The following is a 26,337-nucleotide window of genomic DNA, read 5'->3' as shown; positions in this document are numbered from 1 at the left end:
CCAAAACTGACATGAAATGCTCAACTGAAAACACCAAACTCATGCAAAAAACACACCCAAAAACCCACAAATCTACACTGTTCAGCACAAAGGCAAACTCTGTATGAGCATGCACATGGAATGGCTTCAAACTCTCGTCCTTAGCCTTCCTGGAAACCTGCAAACTCCCGTTCTTGGGTCTCCCTGGAAACCTGCAAACTCCCGTTCTTGGGTCTCCTTCTCCACAGGTTTGGCAGCCTCTGAAGAATAACAAAAAATGAGCGAAAATCAAGTTCTGGAATGTGCCCAAAATGCCTCCAAACCCCCTTAAAAGAGGGCATAAATGTAACTCACATCCAAGAGAGGTTAATGAAACATATTTTAATAATAATTTTCATTTATTAGTCCAACGGTTTCCAAAGATTAACTTCCTTTTTCCGAAACTTCACTTTCTTGGGCCTGGCCTGCCTTAGCAAAGATTATTATTTTTTAATTATTTGAAAAGGGGACATGACAAGTCCTCCCCTCCCAAACATTGCTTGTCCTCAAGCAATGGCTGAATAATAAACCAATCAATACACCTGGATCCCAAATGTAGTCATGAACTATACTACTACCAATTAACACAGGCTCCTGCAATATCCTCTGCAACATGACCAAGAGGAATCCATAATCAAACTGACAATTATAGCTCAACCAAACTCCAAAATCACAACTTCCACAGTTAGAAACCCACGAGACACAAACTCTTAGAACATCAAAACCCAAGTAAAGTGGACTACCAACACAGTAAATACCATCAACGCATTCCACTGGCCTATACGGAATGTACAATCCAACTCTGCAACAATGGTGAATGCTCTCAAATGAAACTATACCAAGTATGGAGAATCCACACACTGTACAACTCCTGCAGTCAACACAATTCTGTAGATCATCAGCCACTGTCTCATAACCATAACTCCCATGCACCCCTGATGGTGAAAAGCCATCACAAGATAAACAACAAGAAATGGAACCCAAACCAAATTTTCCCACCATCAACTCCTCAACACAAGGATCAATTGCTAACTGATGTACATACCCTGCAATATAATGTTGATTAAAAAAACCAACCTCATTCAACAGCTCACCATGAACAAGTGATATAACCCACTGTGACTGATCACTAGCTAAGTCAGGAGATGTCATAGCCAAAGGAGTAGAATCAATAACAACACCTGCTGAAGCATCACTCCAAAACTCCTGCTCTAAGTCATGTATTATCAAGCTATCAACTACAGGACCTATCGCCATGTCGTGACAATCACAACTCTCATCCCGAGGCATCAAACTATTCCATGACTGATGATAAGCACTAGGAACCAAAGTACATCTCTGTATCATAATCTCATCAACATGGTCATCAAAGGTAAATTGATGAGTGTACCTCATAGTGTAATGCCGATAGAATGCGCCAATCTCAGTCAGTGGCTCAGACTGTAATCCAGATGAAACTAACTGCAATTGATCATTAACCATGTTGGAACTGACTACTACCTCCAAAGATATCACCAAGGGAGTAGTATTACTAGCAGGAACCATGCCAACTGTCGACTCACCAACATCACACACGATCTTTGATACATCTCTAGTCTCTGTGCCATCAGTACTAAAGGCCACCACCATGTCAGGCATACAACAATCTGCTACAACACCCAACTCAACTGAACCTGACTCTAGTGGGAATGAACCTGATATGCCAATGTTAGTATCAAGGATGGATGCATCCCCATCTCCACTATCTCTGACAATCTCGGCCATGGTCATCCTCGGATCACCAAACACCACAGCTTGTGACTGTATAGAATCAGGTAAAGACTGTAGTCGCTCTAACTCCATGGTCACCTTAGCCAAATGAAACTGTGACTCCTTGAAAGCCAACCGTGTACTCTCAAGAATCTCAGAAGTCACCTCAAGCTGCTCAGTAAGCTCACTCACCTCATCTTCCTTGGCCAACAATGCATCATATGCTGTACTACCCCACTCCATAAGATAATCTCTATCGGCTACCAACTGCATATAATTCTGTCTCAAAATTTGAATAGCCTCCCATAAAGAGTGGATCTCTGTCAAGGAAAGATAACTGCCTTCCTGCTCATCACTAGTAGGAGAACCCCATCCATAAACTGCTAACAACTGACGAGCAGCATCGAAATGCTGGCAAGTGATAGCAATGTCTCGGTCACTAACTCTCAACTGATTAGACACATGATGGCACTGGCTTGATTGTCTCCTACAAATCTCCTCTGATGCACTGTCTAAAGGAGTATCCTCAAAGTTACTAGTCTCTAGAATATTACCATCCATATCTTGTGAATCAAATCTAAAGCTCATATCAACATACGGAGTATCAAAAACATTAGCATTGCTGTCCAACTCCTCTATACCCAAGGAAACTAAGTCTTCAAAACTGCCCACTGCATCCTCCTGGATGTAATCAATGCCAATATGATCTTGGGACTCATCTGTACACACTGCCAAATATGAAATATCATCAACACATTCCAGCAAGTATGGTCGACTGGATATATGAACAAAGCCCAACACCGGTGTATAAAAACTAATACCAACATCGGATAAGCTCCTGGCACAAGAAAAGACAACACTGTGCAATTTGTTAATCAAATCCATGGTAGCACCCAAACCACTGCTACCAAAAAGTGTTAATGATTTACAATCAACTGAACCCCAAATGCCAATATAACAATTTCGAGTCCATATCTGTGAACTAGAATTAGCTGGTAACTCAAGCAAAATCCTGACTTGAGTAATATGACCAATACCAACTAACTCCACATACCTGTCATGATGAGATAATGTAGTGACAATACTATCTTCACTCACCTTCAGCTGGAGGGATAAATCATGTGAAGTACTACTAGCCTCAACCTCATGTGATGAAGCATCTAACTGTACCTGGTACTCTCTCTCAGAAAAGTCATGAATACTCAATGTCTGCTCATCTACACCAGGTATCTCACCATCATGCAGAACAACATCCTCATAATCCTCATCTAAACCCACTACACTGTAGTCACTGCCTGTTGTAACTATACCATCCTGAATACCTGTGGCATCACCCTTTGACGACCTATAAACAATTGTCTCAATTTGAGTATCAAGTTGACCATTACTATCAATCTGTGTAATATCCTTTCCCACCACCTCCTGTGGCAGAGTAGAATCTGAGACCTCTACCTGGCTATCAGCTAGTTTCTCAAACTCCTCATGCAAGTTCTTGGGAATTGTGTCATCTGTCCTGTGAGAAAATCTGCGAAATAGAAATCCAATCAACTTATCCACCTTAGCTGGGTCAGATAACATGTCATTCATTATACGGTGGTGCTCAACCAACTATTTAGACATTTCATAGCTTATTTTCATAAGTTTATCTCGAATGTCTAAATAACCATCCTTTCTACTGTTTTGACTCTGGCTATCAATTGTCCAAGATCGTTTCCTCTGAGACTCTGTACTATACCTGTCCATTCTGGATAAAGTAGAGCGTAACCCTAATAGGATATAACTTCTTCAAACACCAAGAACTAACATGCAAATGATTAGAAGTAGCATGCAACCATAGATTTGGACATGCAACTGATTAGAAGCAACATGCAACCACCAAATTATGACATGCAAGATCTGGGTAGTTGTCAAAACTGACATGCAAGATCTGGGTAGTTGTCAAAATTGACTTGCAAACTTCTACAACCACCAAATTCACCAAGAACTAACATGCAAATGATTAGAAGTAGCATGAAACCATAGATTTTGACATGAAACTAATTAGAAGCAACATGCAGCCACCAAATTATGACATGCAAGATCTGGGTAGTTGTCAAAACTGACATGCAAGATCTGGGTACTTGTCAAAACTGAAATGCAAACTTCTACAACCACCAAATTCATCAAGAACTAACATGAAAATGATTAGAAGTAGCATGCAACCATAAATTTTGACATGCAGCTAATTAGAAGCAACATGCAATCATAAATTATGACATGCAAGATCTGGGTAGTTGTCAAAACTGACATGCAAGCTTCTAAAACCCTCAGGCTGGCAAGATCATGGCTCTGATACCACTGAAATGTCCCTTTTCTGATTTTTGTATGATATTTCCAACCTTTAATCAGATCTTTAAGATCAAACAACTAATATCACAAAGATCCTCCAAATTTCTCAAGAAACCCCAAATCGGGTATGCCAGAAATGGTGCCAAAAGCTTCACAGCTTCACCTATTATTAATAAATCTGAAAATGGACATTTTTACAGAAATTTCAGCAGCATAACAGCCTACAAAATGACATTTCCAGATCTATATAGCCTTTACACAACAACTCACAAATGTAGGACAAAAACTATGCTCATCGGGCTCCCGAAATTAACACAAAAATGCCCGAAAACACCACAAAAACACTAATAAACTATCTCAGAAGTTTAATCACGTCCCAATACATATATTCAGCTCTATTTTAACAGCTTAAAGTCTGAAATACAGCAGCAACCAAAACTGACATGAAATGCTCAACTGAAAACACCAAACTCATGCAAAAAACACACCCAAAAACCCACAAATCTACACTGTTCAGCACAAAGGCAAACTCTGTATGAGCATGCACATGGAATGGCTTCAAACTCCCGTCCTTAGCCTTCCTGGAAACCTGCAAACTCCCGTTCTTAGGTCTCCCTGGAAACCTGCAAACTCTCGTTCTTGGGTCTCCTTCTCCACAGGTTTGGCAGCCTCTGAAGAATAACAAAGAATGAGCGAAAATCAAGTTCTGGAATGTGCCCAAAATGCCTCCAAACCCCCTTAAAAGAGGGCATAAATGTAACTCACATCCAAGAGAGGTTAATGAAACATATTTTAATAATAATTTTCATTTATTAGTCCAACGGTTTCCAAAGATTAACTCCCTTTTTCCGAAACTTCACTTTCTTGGGCCTGGCCTGCCTTAGCAAAGATTATTATTTTTTAATTATTTGAAAAGGGGACATGACAACATGCCAACTGTTTGACAAAATTCCTAAGTCCAGTTTGAGGGTTTCAGTGGCCTTTATAGTAAGGGTCATTATAGTCACATTGTTGCAAGTTGTGCTGCTAGGAGATCCAAATCTAGGCGACCACCTTCTTGGTGGTCAGGGGCCTCCTCTGAGCACTACACAGTTAAACAACCCCGGGCTGCTCTTACGGATTCTGTGGCTAAGGATAGCGTTCATTCCGAGCCGATGGTTGAGGTGGATGTTTTGGTCTCTCCCCCTGTTTTAGATGTTCCTCCTAGGGGCCAAAAGTTGTCTGATTCTCACAGGGAGTTTGCTACGGCTTCTGCATCCCCTGGGTTCCATGGGTCTTTGCCTTCTGAGGATTGGGTTGCTGAGGCAGCGAAGTTAGAGGATGGTTGGATTGCGGTTAAAAGGAAGAAGACTAAGTCTTCTGCTCCCCCTTTAGATATGATCCTTCGGTCGTGAAAGGGAAACTTCAAATCAAAAGAAAAATCCTATGTTCCCTTTTGCTGATTGGTTTTATTGTGATGGTAAACTGGATGCGTTTCTGGTTTGCTGGATACTGGTTTGGGTGGTTTTTCAGGCTGCTTTGCTCCAGTCTGTGGACTGTCCAGGTTCCAGTGTTTTTATGGTTGTTTTATCTGGTCACATTTGTTGGTCAGAGGTCCCTGTAAAACCTGGTTTAGTTGTTTAGCTGGTTTTAGGTCCTTTTAAAACTTGGTTGTGCTTAATGGTTTATCTTTCTCTTTGATGTAAAGGGTTTCGGGGCCCCTTCAAAACCTGCTTTTACCTTAATCTAAAACAAAGTGATTATCGACAAGGCTTTAGCTTTGACAGGACAGAAATTTTACGAAAGGTGGAAAAATAAAAAAAACATGTGCGTTCGAGAAAAGCTTAGTTGACAAATATATTTTATGGCAACGCAAAGATTTTACAGGTTAATTTTTCAGAGTGAGACATCATGCTTTTTCCATGGGGCTTTCCCACATTTAATAGCCTATTGGCTAATGAGATTTGTGATCTCATTTTGTGACATGGGAAATTGAATTAAAAAGCAGAAAACTTAAAATGGTATTAGAGCAAGAACAAGCTTCGGCATTGTTGGTGGGTCACAGAGATAGCCTTCATTTATTCAAGAACTACTGTTTCTATGAAGGGAAATTTGACATTCATGAGAGATTGTATTAATAGAAGAGTATGAGATTGAACTATATCATGTCTACACTAATTGAGTCCAACAATGTTTTCATGCAGGCTCTTCCACAATCTATGAAATTCCCAAAAACAGGTATGTGAGCATAAGGCATGAATATTACTCTATAGCAAATATTATATTTCCCATGCCAGAGGTGATATCATTACTTGCAAAACACTAAACCAAAGTGACTATCCTTAACCCAATAGACTGATTAATTCATCCTGTAAGGTGAAAGGTAGCCAATTGATTAATTTGTCCTGTATGGTGGAAGGTAGTGACTTCATCCATATACAAATGAAATTGTTTATACTAAAGCAATGCGATCTTATATTCAATGATTGAAGATTATAAACATATCGTGAAAAATGTGATGAAGAATTGACTGCATAGAAACAATGACTCTGAGACATCAATGATTATTTCCAAAGTTCGAATGCTATTTCGAGCTGTATGTTTGGAATGTGGATTGAGTCTAAAGAAGTAGCAATGACTATAGTGTCATCAGCTTGGATAAAGAAACAATGTTGAGAATATAATATAGTGATAATACAGAAAACAACATATGATTAGAAATTTGTCAAGTCAGATATGTCACTTGTTGATGAAGACATTCACAGTGATTTGAATAATATAAGGCTTTTTCATCAAATTAACAGAGATAATGTGTCTCAAACATTGAGATTAGAATTAGATGATTAAAAGTTATATTCAGCAACTGACTTAATCATGACTTCAAATATAAAGAGAATAATGACAGCAAATGAGTTAAAAAAAGGGAATCTTATCAGTTGTCTTCCATATCCAAGATTGGAGGAGATGAACACGATATGAAGTAATCTCTATGAAATAGAGTGGTTTTTTTTTAATGCAATTTTTGGATGTTCTAAACCTACAGACACACAAAAATAATTGTTGTGTATATATTGGGCAAATATAATAAAAAACTGTGGTGTGAAGTGTACTGAAGTAAAAGATGATACTAGAAATATACATCAGATAAGAAAAGAGTTTTTGACTGCTTGTGGTGTGCACACTGTAGCTTATATCTTGCAAATTACTAGTTTCGCTCCCATATAATTGCTTATCTAATATGTCTAAAAGATAAGAGGATTAGTGTGGACTTGGCCACTCTTGTTATTGCAATATCATGATCTTTCCATCATCTACAATACTCTATTCAAGTTTTCTCATACACGAGGAATCAAAACACAAAAGTTTTCAAGTGATGATTAACAGATCTCCACATGACAAATGATCTCTGTCATTCTCAGTAATGAAAGAAGCCTAAATCTATTATTACAAATGAATAGAGGTGAGGATTAAGGTGGAAAAAGGATGCATATGGCTTAACAAATAGGGAGCCAAGTGTGCTTTGAATCGATATTCAAAAGTTGGGACTATTGGTTGATGTTGGGAGCAATTCCTTATCCAACAACATTCATTGTGAGTAAACAATATTATTCTACTACTATTTCGTGCATAGCAAACAACCCTTCATACATAGGAAGTTGGCGTCTACAGATTGTAATGACCGAGATAATAATTATTTGGAGGAGTTAGTCACTATGGTAGGCAATTGGTGAACCAATTTTGTATATTAAGTTAAATCAAAAAAGATGTTGATGAGAAGTTGCTCTAGAATAAAGATTTAAGTATTCCCTCTTGAGTACGATTTTTTATTGTAGTCAATCTCTTATCATTATCCTTGAATATACCATAAGAGTCATTTTCCTTGTTATGATCTTGTTCGTTTTTTTGGTCACTAAGTATATTCTTGCAGGAATAGAAGAATGGTGCATTAGGAATGATGCCAAAGGCATTTATGCAGGTCAAGACAAGAGGGCTTTCCCACTAAGAGGGAGTGAACTGCGAGGGAATTATGTTCTAATCTTAGGATAGTCGTATTCTTATCTGATCTTATGACAATAGGTCTCAGGTGGTCTTGAATCTAACACCTATAGTTGCATGTGAATCATACCAGATGATAAGAGTCTCTTAGAGCAAGATATCTTCCATTATTAGGACTATGTGAGTAGCGTATGCTTCCGTTATAGAGGGAGTAGCTAGAGAATCTATTTCAAGTGACTTCCAAGGATCTTGGTGATATTGGCTCAAAGGGAGTAGACCATGTCGTGATGATTTCTATTGTGACTAATTTCTTCCAAGAGGAGGATATGAAAATTAGTGGGAGCTTGAGAAGAAAAGGGTGAGTTCTAAATCCTTGTATTGAGTATCAACAATCTCGTTGTTTGGTCAACTCGGGAATCAATTTTATTTTTGTTATGATAATCAAAGTTATATAAAGCTTTCTGTTAATCTTATGTTTCGTGACAGAACAAAGCACGTGGAGATCAAATATCACTATGTAAGACATATGGTAGAAAAGAATGCCATTAAATTTGAGATACATCAATAGTGAAGAACAAACAACAAACATTCTCACCGAGCCTATCTCCAAAATTAAGTTTGAGTACTTTCGAATTAAGCTTGGTATAGTAGAGAACGAAGCCCTCACTGAGATCACAACTCTAACTCATTGGTTTGTTCTTATATATTGTATATATATATACTAATGCATCTTTCAATCTAACTGAAAGTTCTTGATTTCCTTTTACTTGTAATACTAATATCTTTGTGAGATGACAATATCACGATGAAGATTTATTGAAATCCATTATGTTAGATGTCTAATGTTCTATATCACATACAACAGTATTCAAAGAACATGACATAAATGTTCAATATCGCTTGAGCTGTAACCCAAAGAAGATAACATAATTGTAGATATCTATTATTCAATATCACTTAAGGTGGCATTTGAGGAACTCAACATAATGGTAACTACCCATTGTTCAATATTGCTTGAGGCAATATCTGAGGAACTTAACATATTGACATATATCCAATGTTCAATATCACTTAAGGTGGTATCTAAGGAACATAACAGATATTTAATAAGAACATTCCATAATGATAAATATAAAATGTTCAATATCACATAATGTGATATACGAGGTGTTGGTTCTCAAAACCGTAGATTGGAAATCCAAGAGCCTGCCACTTGTCCGATAGAATTCTGCAATCAGTTTTGGCCAACAAATAAGAATCACCTTGATTCCCCTGCACTTCAGGCTCCACTACAACTAGGCTAGTAGACCTTCTCCTCGAACTTGATCACTTGGTTCAAAGGTTTTCTAAAGCGAAATTAAACTTAGGAGTTCTTTAGCTGGCAAGGTCCTCGAACTCGATCAAAATGAAACTGAATATTGAATAATGGTTGGATTTTTTGTATAGTTGAATAATAATAAATTTGATGTCTATAGGAAGGAAGTATATAGAATTTTTGACTTCAATAATAGAAAGACCACTGCCTCTGCTCATTTGAGCAATAGAGTTAACTTCAGTGAAGATTTTCAAATACAACTTTATAATGTTCTACGCACTTATAATGCCAACAATTAAATAATCAAGATGCAATAGACCAAATATTACGCAAACTTAAATTAGTCCAGATTAAACTTTAACTCCTCTAGTAGGGAGACAAACTGGACACAAATACGAAAACAATTAAATATTTCACTATATCTATGATGATCAAATTTAAAATGCTAAATGACCATGTCCACTTATCCGATATTTAAATTGTATACAGAATTCCAAAAAAAAATTACAAAGAACAATTCATCTGTAGTTTAAATCTCCATGCCATTTAGAAATAAATAAAGGACTTTTTATTTTATTATTAAATTAAAATAATTGAATCTATATTACAAATTCATATTAAAGTCCCTATCTCTCCATACAAGTACTTCTTGTTGAGAATATGTGAATGTCGAATATCTGAATATATCTTGTTCTTGCTATTCTTCCCCCCTTTTATACCCCTTTTACATTAAGACGTGACCTTTAAATGAAGAGTCATAAATTAATTACACTCTTTCATCTCTAATAGTTATAATTTAATTTATGGTTATCAGCTTTATGTCTATTGTGACTTTTATACAATGACTTCTATTTTTCTTTTATATTTAGGCTCCTGAGATGAGAATTCCTATTACACAAACTTGCCTTCAAATCATTCAATTGTTAATGGATTTCTCTGACTTTTCTGTGATTTTTGAATTGGCCATGACATGTGACTCCTGACAGTGTATGAGTTGGAATTCTTGAGTCACTGTTTACAGAGGGGATTATAATATTATCGCCCCACCATAAAGCCTTGTCTTTTTGTCCTCCGTGCATATTAAATTTTTGATGGATCCTGCTTTCATTTCCGAATGCACAAAGACTTTAAGATTTGGCACTTGTACATCTCCAGCACTATGTTTGGCATATTGCGTGTGTTAATATGGATAATGGAGATGTATCAAATCACAAAATTATGCTCACGGTCAAACTATGGGTTTGTAAGCTTAATAGTCCATAATCATGATCAATAATGGAGATTAAATTTTAGGCTCAATCACGAGGAACATACCATAATGATAGATATCTAATGTTCAATATTAGACAAGGTGATATCCGAGAACATAATGTTCAATATCACATGAGGTGATATCTAAAGAAAATACCATAACGATAGATATCTAATGTTTATCACATAAGGTGATATCCAAGAACATAATATTCGTTGTGATGTTTATGGTCAACTACAATGATGATTTCATTATGATTCAACCTAATATGAAAGCCTCCCTAGTCATAATGATGTCTTAAGTAATACCAACTATTATTTGAGAAATTAATTATTTTTAATTAGTGAATTAATTTTTCATTATGACTAACCCAATACATGAGATTAATCATATTATGATAACCTAAAATGAATTCCTCCCTAGCTAAGAGGAAGTGCTGATGTTATTGTAGCTATGGTCAAATTCCTTCAGGCCTACATAGATAAATAAAGGTTGTGATAATATAATAGATAATAAATATTAACAATAATTATGTTATATATTATATTAGATTCAAAATATAATATTAATAATAAATATATTATAATATAATATAATAATATAATTATTCTATTATATTAATATCAATAAAATAATAATTATATTATAGTAATATTAATTACATTATAGTATTGGTTTTCCTTGATGAAAAGGCACCTCTTGCATATATATAATGAGATGTGTGATCTCATTTCGTGAGATGGACAATTTAATTAAAATGCCGAAAATCTAATAGGTATGATCAGAGAAGGAAGATACAAACAACAATCTCCCTTCAATCAACCTCCTCAAGTCTGATATGCAAAAATCTCGCCAAACTTGTCAATGAACTCCACAAATAAGCTCAACTATGACTCCTATATAAACTGTCAAGAAATCTTCTAGATTCGATCCCTACCCTATGTGGAAGATGCTCCTTGCAAGGGATTTCATCCTCATGAAGCTAGAAGATGAACAAGTTCAATGAGAAAATAAGATTTATGTAATGTCCTCAAATGGGTATAGCAGTGCATAGCTCTAATTTTCAAAATTCAAATCTTGATTGACCAAATTTTTGTAGAATGATGGTGATTTGCAACCAATACACACTCATGTAATAGCAAAAAAGATGCATTAAATGAGTAAACACTCGAATCAAACTATAATCCTTTACAAGAATGGACAATTCAGGTTCTGGCCTCTACCAAAGGATGCCGATAATTCAATTGCAAGGTTGCTTGACATTAAAATCGTCAAACAATGAATGGTTGATTCCTTTACTAATTCTTCCAGTTTGCAAAGCTATCTTCTTCCAAATGCTATGGGCTACTCTAATGTCCCATCTCCTAGCTTGAGTATTTGATGCTTAAAACCTGTAACTATTGTTACTATATGGAAAAGATTGCATAAACATATATGACTATGAAATATTTATTAGCAATTAACAAGATAAATAATTATTAAACCATCTAAGTACATTCCCATACTAAACCCACATAATACTTAGAAGGAGGCTCTACTTAGATTTACCTGACCCTCTTATGAGAAGAATCCTCACATAGGTAACCATTAGAGCACCTTCGATGCCCTCTGGGATCTCTATGAATGAGTGAACTCATAAACAACACATACTTGATAAAGATCCCACCTCTAACCAAGCCTCTTGTCTCTAACATATGCATATAATTAACCACTACAATCTATATTGTCTCTAAAAGATTTTCTACAAATCTCTCTCTCTCTCAATTCCAATTTGGAATCCCGACATTCAAATTCAAAATGCCCTCTAGTCCATAATAACAGTAAGCTCAATGGAGATAAGAAAATACTCCCAGCAAAATTTGGTAGGTAATAGTATCGATAGCAAACTATACACCAGCATATTCGATGTGGCCCAATTTTACCTAGTGCACATGAATAAATAAAAAATATACTTAGCAGGTACGTACAAACAAAGAAGGAAGCATATTGATAGATCATTTTTTATTGAGAGTTAGTAACTACATAAGAAATAATATTGAATATAAGGAATTGTAATAGTTGGGGACATGTAGAATGTACTAGAAGACTACCATTAAAAGATAAAAGGAAATCTAACAATAGTAAAAGTTCCATAGATTAATATCTCTCCGAGAAGTGGCGGATATCTCTACTTCTTGCAAAAAAATTTCCAAACTAAGAAAACACAAGGTTTTTTGGCGAGAAATTCAAGCCAAGAACACCTTGAATTCTCGTCAATAAGTTGGACACTTCTCTGTGATAGATCATGAACTTCTTACAATAACTTAACTACTTCTCTTGGCAACAACAGTAAAATAGGGACACCCAACGACTTGCCCATTCATTATTTGTGTTACAATTTTGAGTGTTTGGAGGAGAGAAGGGTTTCAGTAGAGAGAAATAGTTTTTGGTAGGATTGTAGATGGATCACAAGTGGATTTGAAGTAGATTTTGGATCCACGAGTAAGTTTTCTAACTCCTTTTTCTTTTTAGCTGGAAGGGGAAGAGGAAAATGTAGATTACTTTCACATTTTACGTGACATTTGTATTTGCTTATCTTTTTACAAAAACAATTTTCTATTTCTAGTTTTATTTAGAGTTCAATCTCTAAATATGGCTGCTATCCATCAACATTCCACATGAGGATGCAACTTTATTACATATTGTACTTATAAATATCTAGATCAGCTTGTTTTTTTGTTTACTCATTTACTAGCTCATTAGATGCATATCCTTACTAAATTTTGCAAAAAAATGCATTTCTAATTAAATTTACGTCATTTTTAAAATACCCAATATTTTCTGGAGAAGTTGTTGATTTATCTCCACTATTTGCCGAGAACTTTATTTTTCGCCTCACCAATAAGTGGCAAAGAATGAGATTTTGAACTACGAGTCAAACAATTAATTCAAAAGGAGACCATCATAGTCAGACATACAAAGAACACAAGTCATCTTTCTCAATTGGGGAAGACTTCAAAGAAAATAGTTAAAGCTCTATTGATAAAAGAACTCCTTATACTTCCACTAGGAATTAAGGTAGCGATCTAAGGATCTCTGAAGGGCTTCAATAGGAATATTTCGTAGCAGAGTATCGAGTTGATGCAAGTTAGGCACTGAATATCTCTGAAGGTCGGTACACTGAAGGATTAAATCATATGTATATGAAAGGATGGATACACTCAGTGTGGTTATCCATAAGGCCTAGGATGAAGAAACCCTCTCTTAGGAAGGGAACTAAATTTGGGAATTAGGATTTCATATTCATAGCTAGATAATATCTTATCTTCTGTAGGTTATATATATATATATATATACATGTATATATATATATATATGTTGTTAGATTAATAACATATGTTGCAGGTTTATGAGCTAGGAGATTGTGAACATTAGTCGATGGACTAGGGACATTATAGTTGAAGTGGAATAAAACTCACATCAATGGGGAGGGAGAGTTGTTGTGTCCCCTCACCACACCTAGTTGGGTTTACTTCCTACAAGCTTATTCCTGGGTTCCCATACGCTATTTGGTGATGGTTACAGGACTCATGTTTTTGTGGAGAGCTCATGGTTTTAATTTCACTAGATTTCAACAGCAGTGTGATTTTTAGCATATGCCATTTTTAGTTAGTTGTATTTAAGGTGTCAAGCATCCACATTAGCTTCAATTGATGCTATTTCTTTAAGTCACTTTTTTGAGGCACGAAGATGAATAGAAGTAGTTGAGGTTGTTTTTTCGCATTTTGGGTCATCAAAATAGGTCTTTTGAATATTTTTCATAGTCATTTATTTTCTTGTTCGTGCCCAGCTAGCTACAGCAGTCAGTTCTGGAGATTTCTATGTTTCAGTCAAATTAATGTGATATCCATGTGCTAAAGGAGCTTCTTTTCTTATCTAAGCAACATAGAAGGTCTTATCCATAGATGCTCATTGGTCCTAGTTCCACTCTTTCGAGGTCTATTTTCTATCCAAAGAATCCACTAGCACTTGCATCCAAAGGACATGCAAGGCATACGCTGATAGGTGTTTTATATGAAAAGATAAATGAAACTTTATGACACAAAAGTAAGTGTCACTAATTATTCTTTGTGAAGAAAAAATATTGTTCCATCATCAATGAAACAAGAGGAGACTAAGCCTTTGTTCAAGAGGCTATCAAGCATGCTTATGAGCTTGTCTCATGGAGTATAGAGAACAACGAGATTATTTTTTCCAAAAGGAATCTTTTGGTCATTGATTGTATTGCAAAGATTCTTTATTATTCAAATAATGTTGAATGTGCCTATTAGAAAAAAGAAAAATTAAAAAACAAGCCTAGTCATTGCCATGATAATAGAGAGCCCAAAGTCAAATAAGATATATTTCCTATTAGTGGCATGGCCTATGTTTGATAAAACTTGAACCCTTAGCCATTCAAGTAAGATATATTGTTTTATTACTAGCTATTTTATTGAGTGCCTAAGAGAAATACGGTCTCATATATGGGTGAAATACGGTCTCATATATGGGTGTGTTCAAGATGGCTATGTTTAAACGAACTAAACACATTTTCAGAAACACAACATAAAACTAATTTATTCGACAAGCTTTAAAAAACTTCCATCAAATGCATTTTAATTCTAAAACATATAAAAATCAGTCAAAAAGCCAAAAAAACAGAAAATATAATCCATACCAATATTTCTTGAAAATCAGTTGGATATGCTTCAAGAAGTGATATTGCAAATGTTATGTTACAAATGTTCACTACCTGATAGGTCGAAGTGATTTTCAAGGAGTTATTTGTAGCTTAGTCAGACTTAGTTTTGATTGACTGAGTTAGCATTTCCACAACAATCCACAACAGAGATGGCGACACAAGCCCTAGACTATGTGTCAAGTGACTTAAATATAAATCCTGCAATGGATGATTGTAAGTCAGAGTCACAATTATCAACAATTTTACAGGAACAAAATCCAAAAGCCTGGTAACTCTCTTGAACAAAATGCTAAAAAGATCTGTTTCAGTTGAAGTTCTTTCACTTTCTATCTCTTATGATTCCATTCTAGCTTCAAAACCCTTAACCCTAAGTGTTTCTGTTAGAGTTTTAGGTGACTCTACAACACCCCCAAGATCAAATGAAAGACCAAGATAACTTCCACAAGAGAATGGCAAGACAATTGCATGAAGATGCAAGAATGCTATTATTTATAATGGCCTTGATTGACATCCAATGGATTGATTTGAAATGTACATAATAGGCCTTCTTATATAGGAGAGGCGATAAGAGACAATGATAAGGACAAGATAAGCTATCACCCACACAAGGTGGAATCACATGTCCACGAAAGGTGGATCATCCTCCATTATGCAATGAAGTATGTGTGATGATGAGGACGATAATGTGGTAAGTGCACTAAAGGTGGAATGAGGTAACAACTATGACCACCTGGAGTGGAATTCTCCTACACCATGTGTTTAATTGAGGTGCAAACTCCCAAGTGTCTCAATCACAAACTACTATGCAATCCATTATCCTGAGTAAGCTTAAGTAAGTGTAATTAGTGAATATTTAATTACACCAATAGTTTCAATCAACGTTCCTCTATTCCCAACTTGACTAAAACCCTGTTGAGCATTTGTAGGTATGTTCTTTACTTCCAATGAGAATTCTCGCCTTGTTTTGAGTTTGTTGTAAGAGAGATTTGTAGAAAAAAGCATTGCATTAAAGGGTGTAAGCCCAGTGAGTACACCCACAAGGAAACATACAAGAAAATGAAGCAATGCCCTCTTCCATACCTGCACTTTTTCCTTGGATGATGTCCCCATTTGAAAAAAAACACACAGATATTCAAAACACTTGAAGTTGCTTCTTAATTCGGGATCCACTTCAGCTTCAATTGATGCTATTTCTTTAAGTCACTTTTTTGAGGGACTTAGATGAGTAGTAGTTGAGGTTGTTTATTCGCAGTTTGGGTCATAAAAAGAGATTTTTTGAATAATTTTCATAGTCATTCATTTGCTTGTCCATGCCCAGCTAGCTACAGCAGTCAGTTCTGGAGATGTCTAAGTTTCAGTCAACTTAATGCAATTTTCATGTGTTAAAGGAGCTTCTTTTCTTATCTTAGCATCATAGAGGGTCATATCCCCATAGGTGCTTCTTGGTCCTATTTTCACTCTTTAGAGGTCTATTTTCTATCAAAATAATCCATTATATATAATTATTGGTGACTGATCTTAAACTATGACCTGCAACAGATCTATAATGATCTTTCTGCCTGTCACCCAGAGGTATTTTAGTGGGCTTTATGTCTATATGCTTTGGAATGTCATTCTATTTTTACATAGTAAGTTTTTGAATATTTTAATGTTATTTTCAAGACTATGTTGCTTCTTGAATGAATAAAGCATCTAATCAGACTTATCAGCGAGGATACTTGTTTTGTATTGGCAAGTTTACATTGATTGGCAAACTATACTAAAAAGAAAACCAAGGGTATACGTTACAGCTTACCGCCTTTGAGTGTAAGAATAAGTGATGGTGTAAAGAGTTCTCCACCAGGGTGATTGGAGAACTTATGAATTCAGCACTTCTAAGCTAGATGGAAGACGCTCAATAAATTGGGTTGGTAGTGATTTCGGACTGACTTAAGAAAGTCGTAGTAACCAAGGTGTGGTTATTAACTATTTACAATGAGTAGGAATTATTAATTTTCTAAGGTACTCAATTGCAACAATCTTGAAGTGATCATTATAGGCTAAAGTACCTAAAGATGAACCAATGAGATCAATATAGTGATCGGGATCCTTATTGGCCATGGTCCCTTCAAAATAAAGATTAAAGATGAACCCAACAGTTCTATAAGCTAATTCACATGATAAAAAATCAATCTCTCATGTCTCTAGAACATTAAAGAAATTCAAAATTCAAAATTAATCTTTGGCATAAGGTCATTATTTGATGCTTACCTTTGAAACACCAACTGACCGGACCTCAACTGATCTACTGCCTTGGACAACATCAACTGCAGCATTTGAAATGGGACCAGTCCACAAGTGTTGTAACATATCTCGTGCCTGAACCCTTCCAAAAACAAAATCTGCAGCCCCAGTGTCTTACATATTTAGAACTCCAAACAATAAATGTATTAGTTTATATTTAAGTGTTTACCTTATGTAGAAGCTTTCTAGGGCAAAAGATTGTAGTCTTCATAAACATATTAAAATACCTGCATATTTGTAATTCCATACTAGAGATGTTTCTCGGACTTCAACGTAGGAGCGAGGTGTCCTTTCACTAAAATAGTCCAAAACAAGCTGCATAAAACAAATTATCAGTGTCTTTTCCCATTCCGTCTAACTTCATCACAACACTGATATGCAGAAATAAATTAATACGGAAACCCAATACCAATTCATTACTTTTCCAGATTCTTTTAGCAATAGCATAATGTATATAGATCATTTATAAAGCTAGGAGAAACAAGAAATCACCTGAACACTTTCAACCCAATCCATATTGAGATGTTCTGGCATTGTAGTCATCCATTCTCCTTTTGAAGAACGAAGAAACATGCCATTCTCTGCTGCTAGCCATATGTTGAAATCTTTGAAGTTCTGGCATTCAGAGCACAAAAGCTCAATCATGACTATTGTTTTAAAGGGCATCTACTCCAAAACAATAAAATGTATTTGCATATACCTCATCTAAAATACTCCTCTCGCTTCCACTTAGAACAACAATGGTTGTTTTGGGGTCATTGCAGAGTTTTAAAAGGGGTTCCCGCAGTTCTGAATGCAGAGAGAGCTTCATTTCTTTAATTTGGTCATTACCTCTTCTTCCAGGTGCATCAACTTGTGCAGTCATTGTTGCATTAAATCCCTGCCAAATATAGGCAAAGGGTTTTTGCTTTTATTGTCTTCAGCAAGTTTGTCAGATATATGAAAAAAATATAAAATTAACACAATTAGCCAATAAGAAAAGAAGGATAAAAATAATAACAAAATTATATTCACAACTAAGTCAGTATTGGAGGAAAACAGATGAACACTCTGGTTTTAATACCTGTTTACATAGCAAAGACTGGGAAAACAACTTGCTTTCCAAAAATGGTTAATCATGCTCATCCATAACCTGTTGGTGATAAGATTATGCTCCTAATGCTATTTGAACTTTCATATATCCTCACGCTAGTGTGTTTTCAATACATCGAAGCTGTTTGGTAAGATTTGAGAGGATTTAGGGAAGTTATGATGAGATTTTACCTTTTTTCTATTACTAGAATAAGAGACTTTGTAAGATTATCTGTAGTGTAACTTTCCTGGTGCCCCACATTTTTAGCAATTACAGCGCACTGAGAGCAATGGATAAAACAATGTCATTGATCATGGATTTAGTTCGACATGGCATTGATCATGGATTTGCCTATTCCAGACTCTCGTAGGCAAATGGTGTGGAAAGAGAGTCAATTCTGCGGATTAGATAGTCATATCTTGCTCTTGAAGAAGTGTTAAGAGGTTATATTTTATCATTATGTGATATTGGGGCCCACATGTTATAATTTTAATTTGAGTTGCACTTTTTATTTTATAAAATTACTTTATTATAAAAAAGTGCATTATAATGAGAAATTATAAAGGATGTTTCTAGAAGTTCTAACAACTTCTTAGAAAAGTGAATAAATAGAGGGCTGGGCCTCTCATTCGGACATGCTTGGATTGGAGAACTCTTCTACTTCTTCATTGTGAAGACATTTGTGGACTTTGGATCTGCAAATTATTCGATCTTTGGGAACGAATCACTCCCTTGGATTGGCGACTTTGAGGGTGTGAAATATCACCTGAATTGTTGCATAATTGGAGTTGGTATTCAGCCATCTCATTGGAGCTTATTGAGAATTCGTTGTTAGGGTTTGTTTTTGGTTGGAATAAGAATTTCAGATTTGCCCTATCATTGGAGAAGCATTTGACAAGAGTTTGAAGACAGAATAAGTGCATTTTCAGAATTGGCAAAGCAGGGTTCGGAACCACATAATTGCTCATATCTCCTCAACCCCTTGGAGTTATTTTTTATGGTTTTACAGGGTTACTACCTAACCCTAGGCGCCCATTTTCCTTGCATTTGGGGGTCCCAAAACCCTAATATTATTTTATTTCAGCAGCCGTACAGGTACGGCCTGGTACGGCCCTGCTAGTTTGGGCAGCAGCAGCAAATTAAGGACAGTTTGGGGGTGCGGTTGGAGGTCTTCATCAACGATCTGCAGCAAAACGTGGTGTTCTTCCATAGTTCTTCAAACCAGGTTCTTGCATTCTGAAATATATGTCAATTTTTGGGTAAATTTGCTGTCATACAGTCATTGTAATAATCAGTCCAGAATTGGTAATAAAATAATTTCAGAATTTATTGCATTGTAATTGAAATATAGTTCAATGGCTTTATATATTGTAATTCTGTGATTATATTCTGAAAATATCAAATCTGCAATTTCCATATTCTGAATATTGTTACTGTTACACGCCAAGTGTTTGACAAAATTCCTAAGTTCAGCTTGAGGGTTTCTGTGGCCTTTATAGAGAGGGTCATTACAGTGCCCCACATTTTTAGCAATTACAGCGCACTGAGAGCAATGGATAAAACAATGTGAAGTTCACATGGTACGCAACTGGCTCATTATCTATGAGACTCTGGCTGTTTATGATGAGGTGAAAATTTGTGAGCTGACTAATGATGCTTGTGCAATATCATGCTTCTTTACAATGCATGGTCGAGTTGGCATTTGGAATTAGACTTCAGAATACATGATGTCCTTGTTGGATGCCAATGATTCAACAATATGAGAGAAGGTATTATTAAGCATGTTTCCATTTTTGTTCTTTGGCAAGATACATGTAAGACAACCATTTGTGTATATCATGTATATATCTGCAATCAATAACATTTTTAAGAGATGAATTTGATGTATTAATTATCCCCAAAAGGATGTTTTCTAGAAGTGATGATGATACCCCGAATTGCTGATGGTCAAGATGCTATGCCGTCTACACTTGATTATGACAAGAAAACTGAGAAGCTGTCTTTATAGCTGCAACCTGCTATAACTCTTAAACTATGTGGTATTGCATATATGCTTAAAACTAAAAAAGCATGCAGGAGCATAGTATTGTTAAATTGGAATCTACTTTCAAAAGAATTAATTTTTTTCCTCCTCGGGATTTATGTTCTTAGCTAGGATAAAAGATATACCACCCATAGTTAAAAATATATTTATCGACAACTTATTGCCGAGAGTAACAAAACAATATCAAAGATAAGTTGGAAACTTATGAGGAAAATATTGGGAACAACATTGCTTAAATTTAATTTGAAATGCATTTCTTGCAAAATTCAATATGGAGATGCATCTAATGAGTTGGTAGCTCACAAAACAAACCAAACTGGCTGATCTAGATATATGTAAATGGAAATATGTTACAAAATTGAATCCTCATGTGGAATGCTGATGGCTGGTAGCCATAGTCTGATAGTCTAAACTCTGAAGCAAACTAAAAATACCAAATTCTTGATGTAAAACTATAAGCAAATACAAGTACAATATCAAAGCAGTCTACCCTTCTCTCCTCCACAAGCCAATGTTCGCAATAAAATAAATTATGTTTTGCACTTTTTTGGCCCATCGCGGTGTATATGCATCCACGAACGATAAATTTCTGACTTATTGCAATAAACATCAAGTCGTCACAGATATTTTTCCAGATTCTCAGAGATTTTCTGGAGATTTTCTGCAATACTTCCCTCCCAGAAAGCTACGTAACTTCTAGCACTGCAGATCTTCTCACAATAAGTGAACCTATTGCAGAGATATCTGCGATATTTTAATCTATAATACCACCCTTGTCTAGATACCCTACATTCATCTACTTGCCTTTTTTTGGGTAATTTAATCAATGGCAGACAAGCATAAATTGGTATATCAAAAGATTTTAAAAAAAATCGAAAAAAGCATAGATTTTAATTGGTTAAAATTTGAGGGAAAAATGGGTTAGAATTAGGGATTTTAGAAATATCTCCTTTTTTTAAGATTTCTGGCAATTCTGTTAATAATTTTTCTTCTAAATATTTTCACATTTCTTAGTTTTATCAATGCAATACTTAAAGAAATATATGCTATTTGAGCTTATTAGCTTTATAAATAAAGATATCCACAAATATTAGGTGCAATATTATTTAGATTATATTCTATTTTGCATGTTCAGGTTCAATGGTTTGATCAAATTTTTTTGGGGGCCTAGGTTCATTTTGGGTTCATCCCTACAAAAGCACTATATATATGAAATTTTATATAATAAATTCAAAATATATTATAATTATTAATCTAATTTATATATCTTTAAAACCTGAAAATTTCATTTAAATATTAAATATAAATTTTATAAAAAACCATATCTAAAGCTAAATGTTGCTTAAGTTATAACTAAAATTAAAAAACAATAATAATGATTAGCTGCCTCATGTTGAGACAAATAGGAATGATTAAATTGACATCATTTTAGTTTTTAGTCATGACATACTTCCACCAACACAATGCTAGGGTTTCTGCTACAATTTATGAAGGGACAAAATAGTGAATAAAGGATTTTGATTCCTCCAGCGCAGTGCTAGCCACCTCACATCAAGTCAAACAAGAATCCATAAATTGACACAATTATTGTTTCAAACCACGACATGCTTCCATTGATGTTGCTAGGGTGTTTTTGCAAGTCTTTGAAAAGAGAGAAAACTGATAAAGCCTTTTGCTTCCTCAAACACGACACTAGGGTTTCAGCTCATGTCTTCTGCAACAAGATTTGACAAACCTTGTGTTATAGATTTGGATTCTTCATGTCAATTTGTCAATTCAACCCCCCCTACACTACAGAATAGATGACAATTTGGCCGACACGTCAAAAATTAAACAATTTTTTTAATGAAGATTTTGCAAACCCTAGAAGAATCTAGGATGAACTAGCTCTGCCACTATGATGTGATAATCATTGATATTCAACGCTAAAAAATGGAGAGGAATACTCATTGATTAGAGGTTACTTGTAGAGTTTTTAAACAGAAATAAAAGACCAAAAAGAAACATACTAAATAAGAACTAACAATGAAAAGGAAAGATCCTAACAAAATGACCATTATAGAAACTTAGCAGAATTATTTTTACTTGTCTTTTCAAACTAGTGAATATTAGTAACATCTGTACTTTGCAAAATATGGTTATAGGAGCCAGTCGATATGATTACAGCTTATAACTATATGCTTCCCAATCTCAACCCATTATCATGTTGGTAGGTTTTAGTATCTTATTTTAGTTACTGCCTCAAGTACTTTCTATTTATAATTGTTTGCTTATGTGATGAACTTTACTTCATCCCAAAACATTGCTCATATCCATCACTGATCCTTCTCTTTTCCATGTAAACTCTCTGGTCTATGCAAACAGCATTCCTTAGCATTAATCAAAAATGCTTAATGTTTGTTGAGTGATAGATGGCCTTCAACATAGCTATTGGCTCCTGATTTAACAGTTTTGAAACTAACCAAGAAATCAGACCAATGCATCTAAGGCTAGCAAATTCCTATGATGGATACACTCGACTGCAGTCTTGGGCCAACTATAAGGCATAACTCCTTCTTCACTTCAGGCTTTGCAAGACCTAGGAGGGTTAACCTTGAGGTTCTAATATATGGTACCAGTGCAATTAAACATATAATCTGAACCTAATAACAGCAGATGGAACCCCTTTTATCTTCTAATACTTATGCAATGACATAGGAATGAAATAGCTACAGATCATAACCTATGAACCAATAAGCTAAGTGAGGGTTAATTCTTTTCATCCCACTACAAAACATGAAGAACTAAATTTATTTGATTAAAATGATTTGTGCAAATAACTTTCACCTCAGCCTGCATCTGATTTAGTGATCAGTGCCTTATCCATTGGGACATAGAGTCATTACTAGCAGGATGACCTAACTTGATTGCCTTACAATTAAGTTTGTCAACTGAAATCCCCAAATTCTATTCTTATGAAATATCCCCTTCATATACCCAGAAACCCTATCAGAACATTGAAGCATTTACTTAACTCCTTGAGTCAAAAGCAACAACAGATCTGATACACAACTCACCCAAGATGTCTTAAATCAAATAAACCTTGTTCACTCAATCTCAAAGCTAATAGCATATGAAGAATTAGGAGACAGAATAAGAAAACCTAGATAATTCATGTAAGTCCCCTTTTATATTCATCCTTGGAAAGACTGAATACATAAACTGGTAACACTAATGAAACTCAAAATACTTCACATGATCTAGCATCAATTTCCAATATCTCAGAAAAACAATACATGAAATGCATTGAAAATCTACACATCTCAATAGACAGGAAGCAAAACCATCAACAACCTTGGTTTCACAGTGAAAACTGGAACCCTATTGGTATCACAGAGAAAACTGCCAACAACAACAATGAGAAAGAAAAAGAATGATATAGGAGAAATGAATTCCCGGATCTGCTTTGAAGATGACATGTGTCCACTTGGAAAACAACTCCTAGAAGTGACAAAGCATCTCTCTAATCTCTCTCTGCATCTACATATCAAATCCGCATCATTTTGGCTCTCAAAAGTATAAAAGACAACCAGTTACATATGCACGAAAAGAACTTATAGGGGTTTAAAGTGATTTGAAATAAAATGGGAATACAATTTTGAGTGCCATTAGTGGCTCTTTCTGGTGATGCATACCCCTTGCAAGCATGGCAAGGATTCAGATCTCTGGATGAAGCAAACCACACACCTAACTTCGAAAACTCCTCCTGCACAACTTTATTGAAAGCAAGAAACAACTACTCCTACTATGTATAAACGATGGCCCCGGGCCACCGAAAAGTTTCAAAACTCCTTAACCTCTGTCATACACCTGATTCTCATTGACATTTTCTTGAGGTAAACTGAAACTTTCATTTACATCAATTTCACCACATACATTAGATCTTCTCATCAGCAGATTAGGGGAAACAAAATCATTCTCATAGTGTATATAAAAACTTGAATTACTTTCTTCATCTTGCTCACTATGAAAATATGAATCAACATGATCATAACAACTGATATCAAACTGAAGTTGATCATCACTAACTGAATTTCAAACACCTTCAACCAAAAACACAAAAGTTTGGTACTCTACTCCATTCAACAAGTTACATGAATCAAATTATAACTCACCTTGCGCCTCCGGATGTGAAGAGTATGTAAAATCTGATTTCTCCTCATTTGTAATATCAGTACTCCATAAATCAGACTGAACACTTGTTGCAACCTCCTCACACTCAAACAATTGATTAGATACCAAATCACAAGAATCATCATGAAATTGCATGTTCACAATATGCTGATCCGTAGCAATGTTTTCCTCAAATAACTCACCAAAATAAATCACTTCATTAGTATTACTTTCCTCATCACATGAGCAATCTGAATGTATCTCAGCCTCATGAAAACAAGAAGACAATGAATCAGCAACAGACCTTATCTCTACATTTTCATTCTCAACATAGAAGTCCTCATGTGTATTAATATATGGATTACCATCACATACACCTCCAAAACTTGACAAAACATATTTTGAAACTATATGTTCTTGAACATGAAATTTAGGGGAAATGACTTTATCATATGAAAATGCAAAACGTGGCAAAGCACAAGCACACTTGGATAGATTAGCATACCTTTCAAAATCATGAGCCAACAAATCTGAAATCTCATCAACACTTAACAAAACTTCATTACTAGTTTCTTTTCCTTGGCTCTAATTGTCATCTGGATCGCTTGACACATTTACAACAGTAGACTCATTAGTAATATATTCTGAAAAATCAGAATTCTGATCATCACATACATCTTCTTCTTTAGATGACACCTCAACAACCGGTATCTTAGCATATTCACATTCATCACTAGAAGAAAAACTCTTACTACAGCTATAATTTTCCTCTTCTTTACAATCATCATCATAGCAAGGTGAATCCAAATTATGCCTATCATCGAATTGCTGATTATTGTCCTCTGATTCATAAAACTGAGACTCTTCATTTTCAATATTATTTTCAACGGATTCATTACATTCATTAACATTATATTCATTAGCATTCAAAGTAGTTTCAATCTCCATGACAAAATCTTGGATTTCAAAAATCGTATCTAACCTTGACTTTGCTGACCAATGAATTGAATGTGGCATAAAAACTTCTAAGAGTAACATGGGCCATGAAGACTCCTCAGGTCTAAAAGACTCATCAAGATTCATAACTACTGATTTAAACTTCATGTAAGTTTGAAATCCATTAAGACCCTTAATATTACCAATTGTATTTCTTATCGTTATGACAGTATTACCATAAATCTTTCTTTTCAGCTTAGCTATATTTGCACAAACACTTTCAAGAGTTGGCACATCATTTTCAGGCCTAGATTTTGATTCCATCTTATAAACTATTAAACATCTACCTTTGTTTTCTCAGTGCTGAAACCACTAGATGGAGGCAACCATTTCGTTCATTCAATTTTCATGAAGGACAAATACATGAAAATTGTAAATACCTTTATGTGTTGTTGCATTAAACCTCTGATCTGTTGATTGGCATAGGTGTAAA

General features: G+C 35.2%; 1 protein-coding gene across 4 annotated transcripts in view; it reads right to left on the bottom strand.

Moving 5' to 3' along the window:
- LOC149546218 (alpha,alpha-trehalose-phosphate synthase [UDP-forming] 1-like) overlaps positions 1 to 26,337 on the bottom strand; it is a 241,184-nt gene that overhangs the window by 22,792 nt on the left and 192,055 nt on the right. For 2 of the 4 annotated variants that reach the window (XR_016353669.1, XM_089791062.1), the window contains exons 12-15: positions 18,341 to 18,520; positions 18,133 to 18,255; positions 17,868 to 17,955; positions 17,608 to 17,738 (exon numbers count right to left, since the gene is read on the bottom strand). Coding sequence is in view for 3 of the 4 variants with exons in the window: in XM_089791062.1 (XP_089647188.1) it covers positions 17,608 to 17,738; positions 17,868 to 17,955; positions 18,133 to 18,255; positions 18,341 to 18,520 (522 nt within the window). In the remaining variant the exon portion in view is untranslated. Of the gene's footprint in view, positions 1 to 17,607; positions 17,754 to 17,867; positions 17,956 to 18,132; positions 18,256 to 18,340; positions 18,521 to 26,337 lie in introns of all 4 variants that reach the window. The other 2 variants (XM_089791063.1, XM_089791064.1) reach the window with 1 other exon arrangement.

Source organism: Cupressus sempervirens, chromosome 7, assembly GCF_028749045.1.
Source record: "Cupressus sempervirens isolate cs-2001-9-10 chromosome 7, ASM2874904v1, whole genome shotgun sequence".
NCBI classification, from domain to species: Eukaryota; Viridiplantae; Streptophyta; class Pinopsida; order Cupressales; family Cupressaceae; genus Cupressus; species Cupressus sempervirens.
The sequence above is the reverse complement of the archived record's forward strand: the minus strand, read 5'-3'. Positions and strand labels throughout refer to the sequence as shown.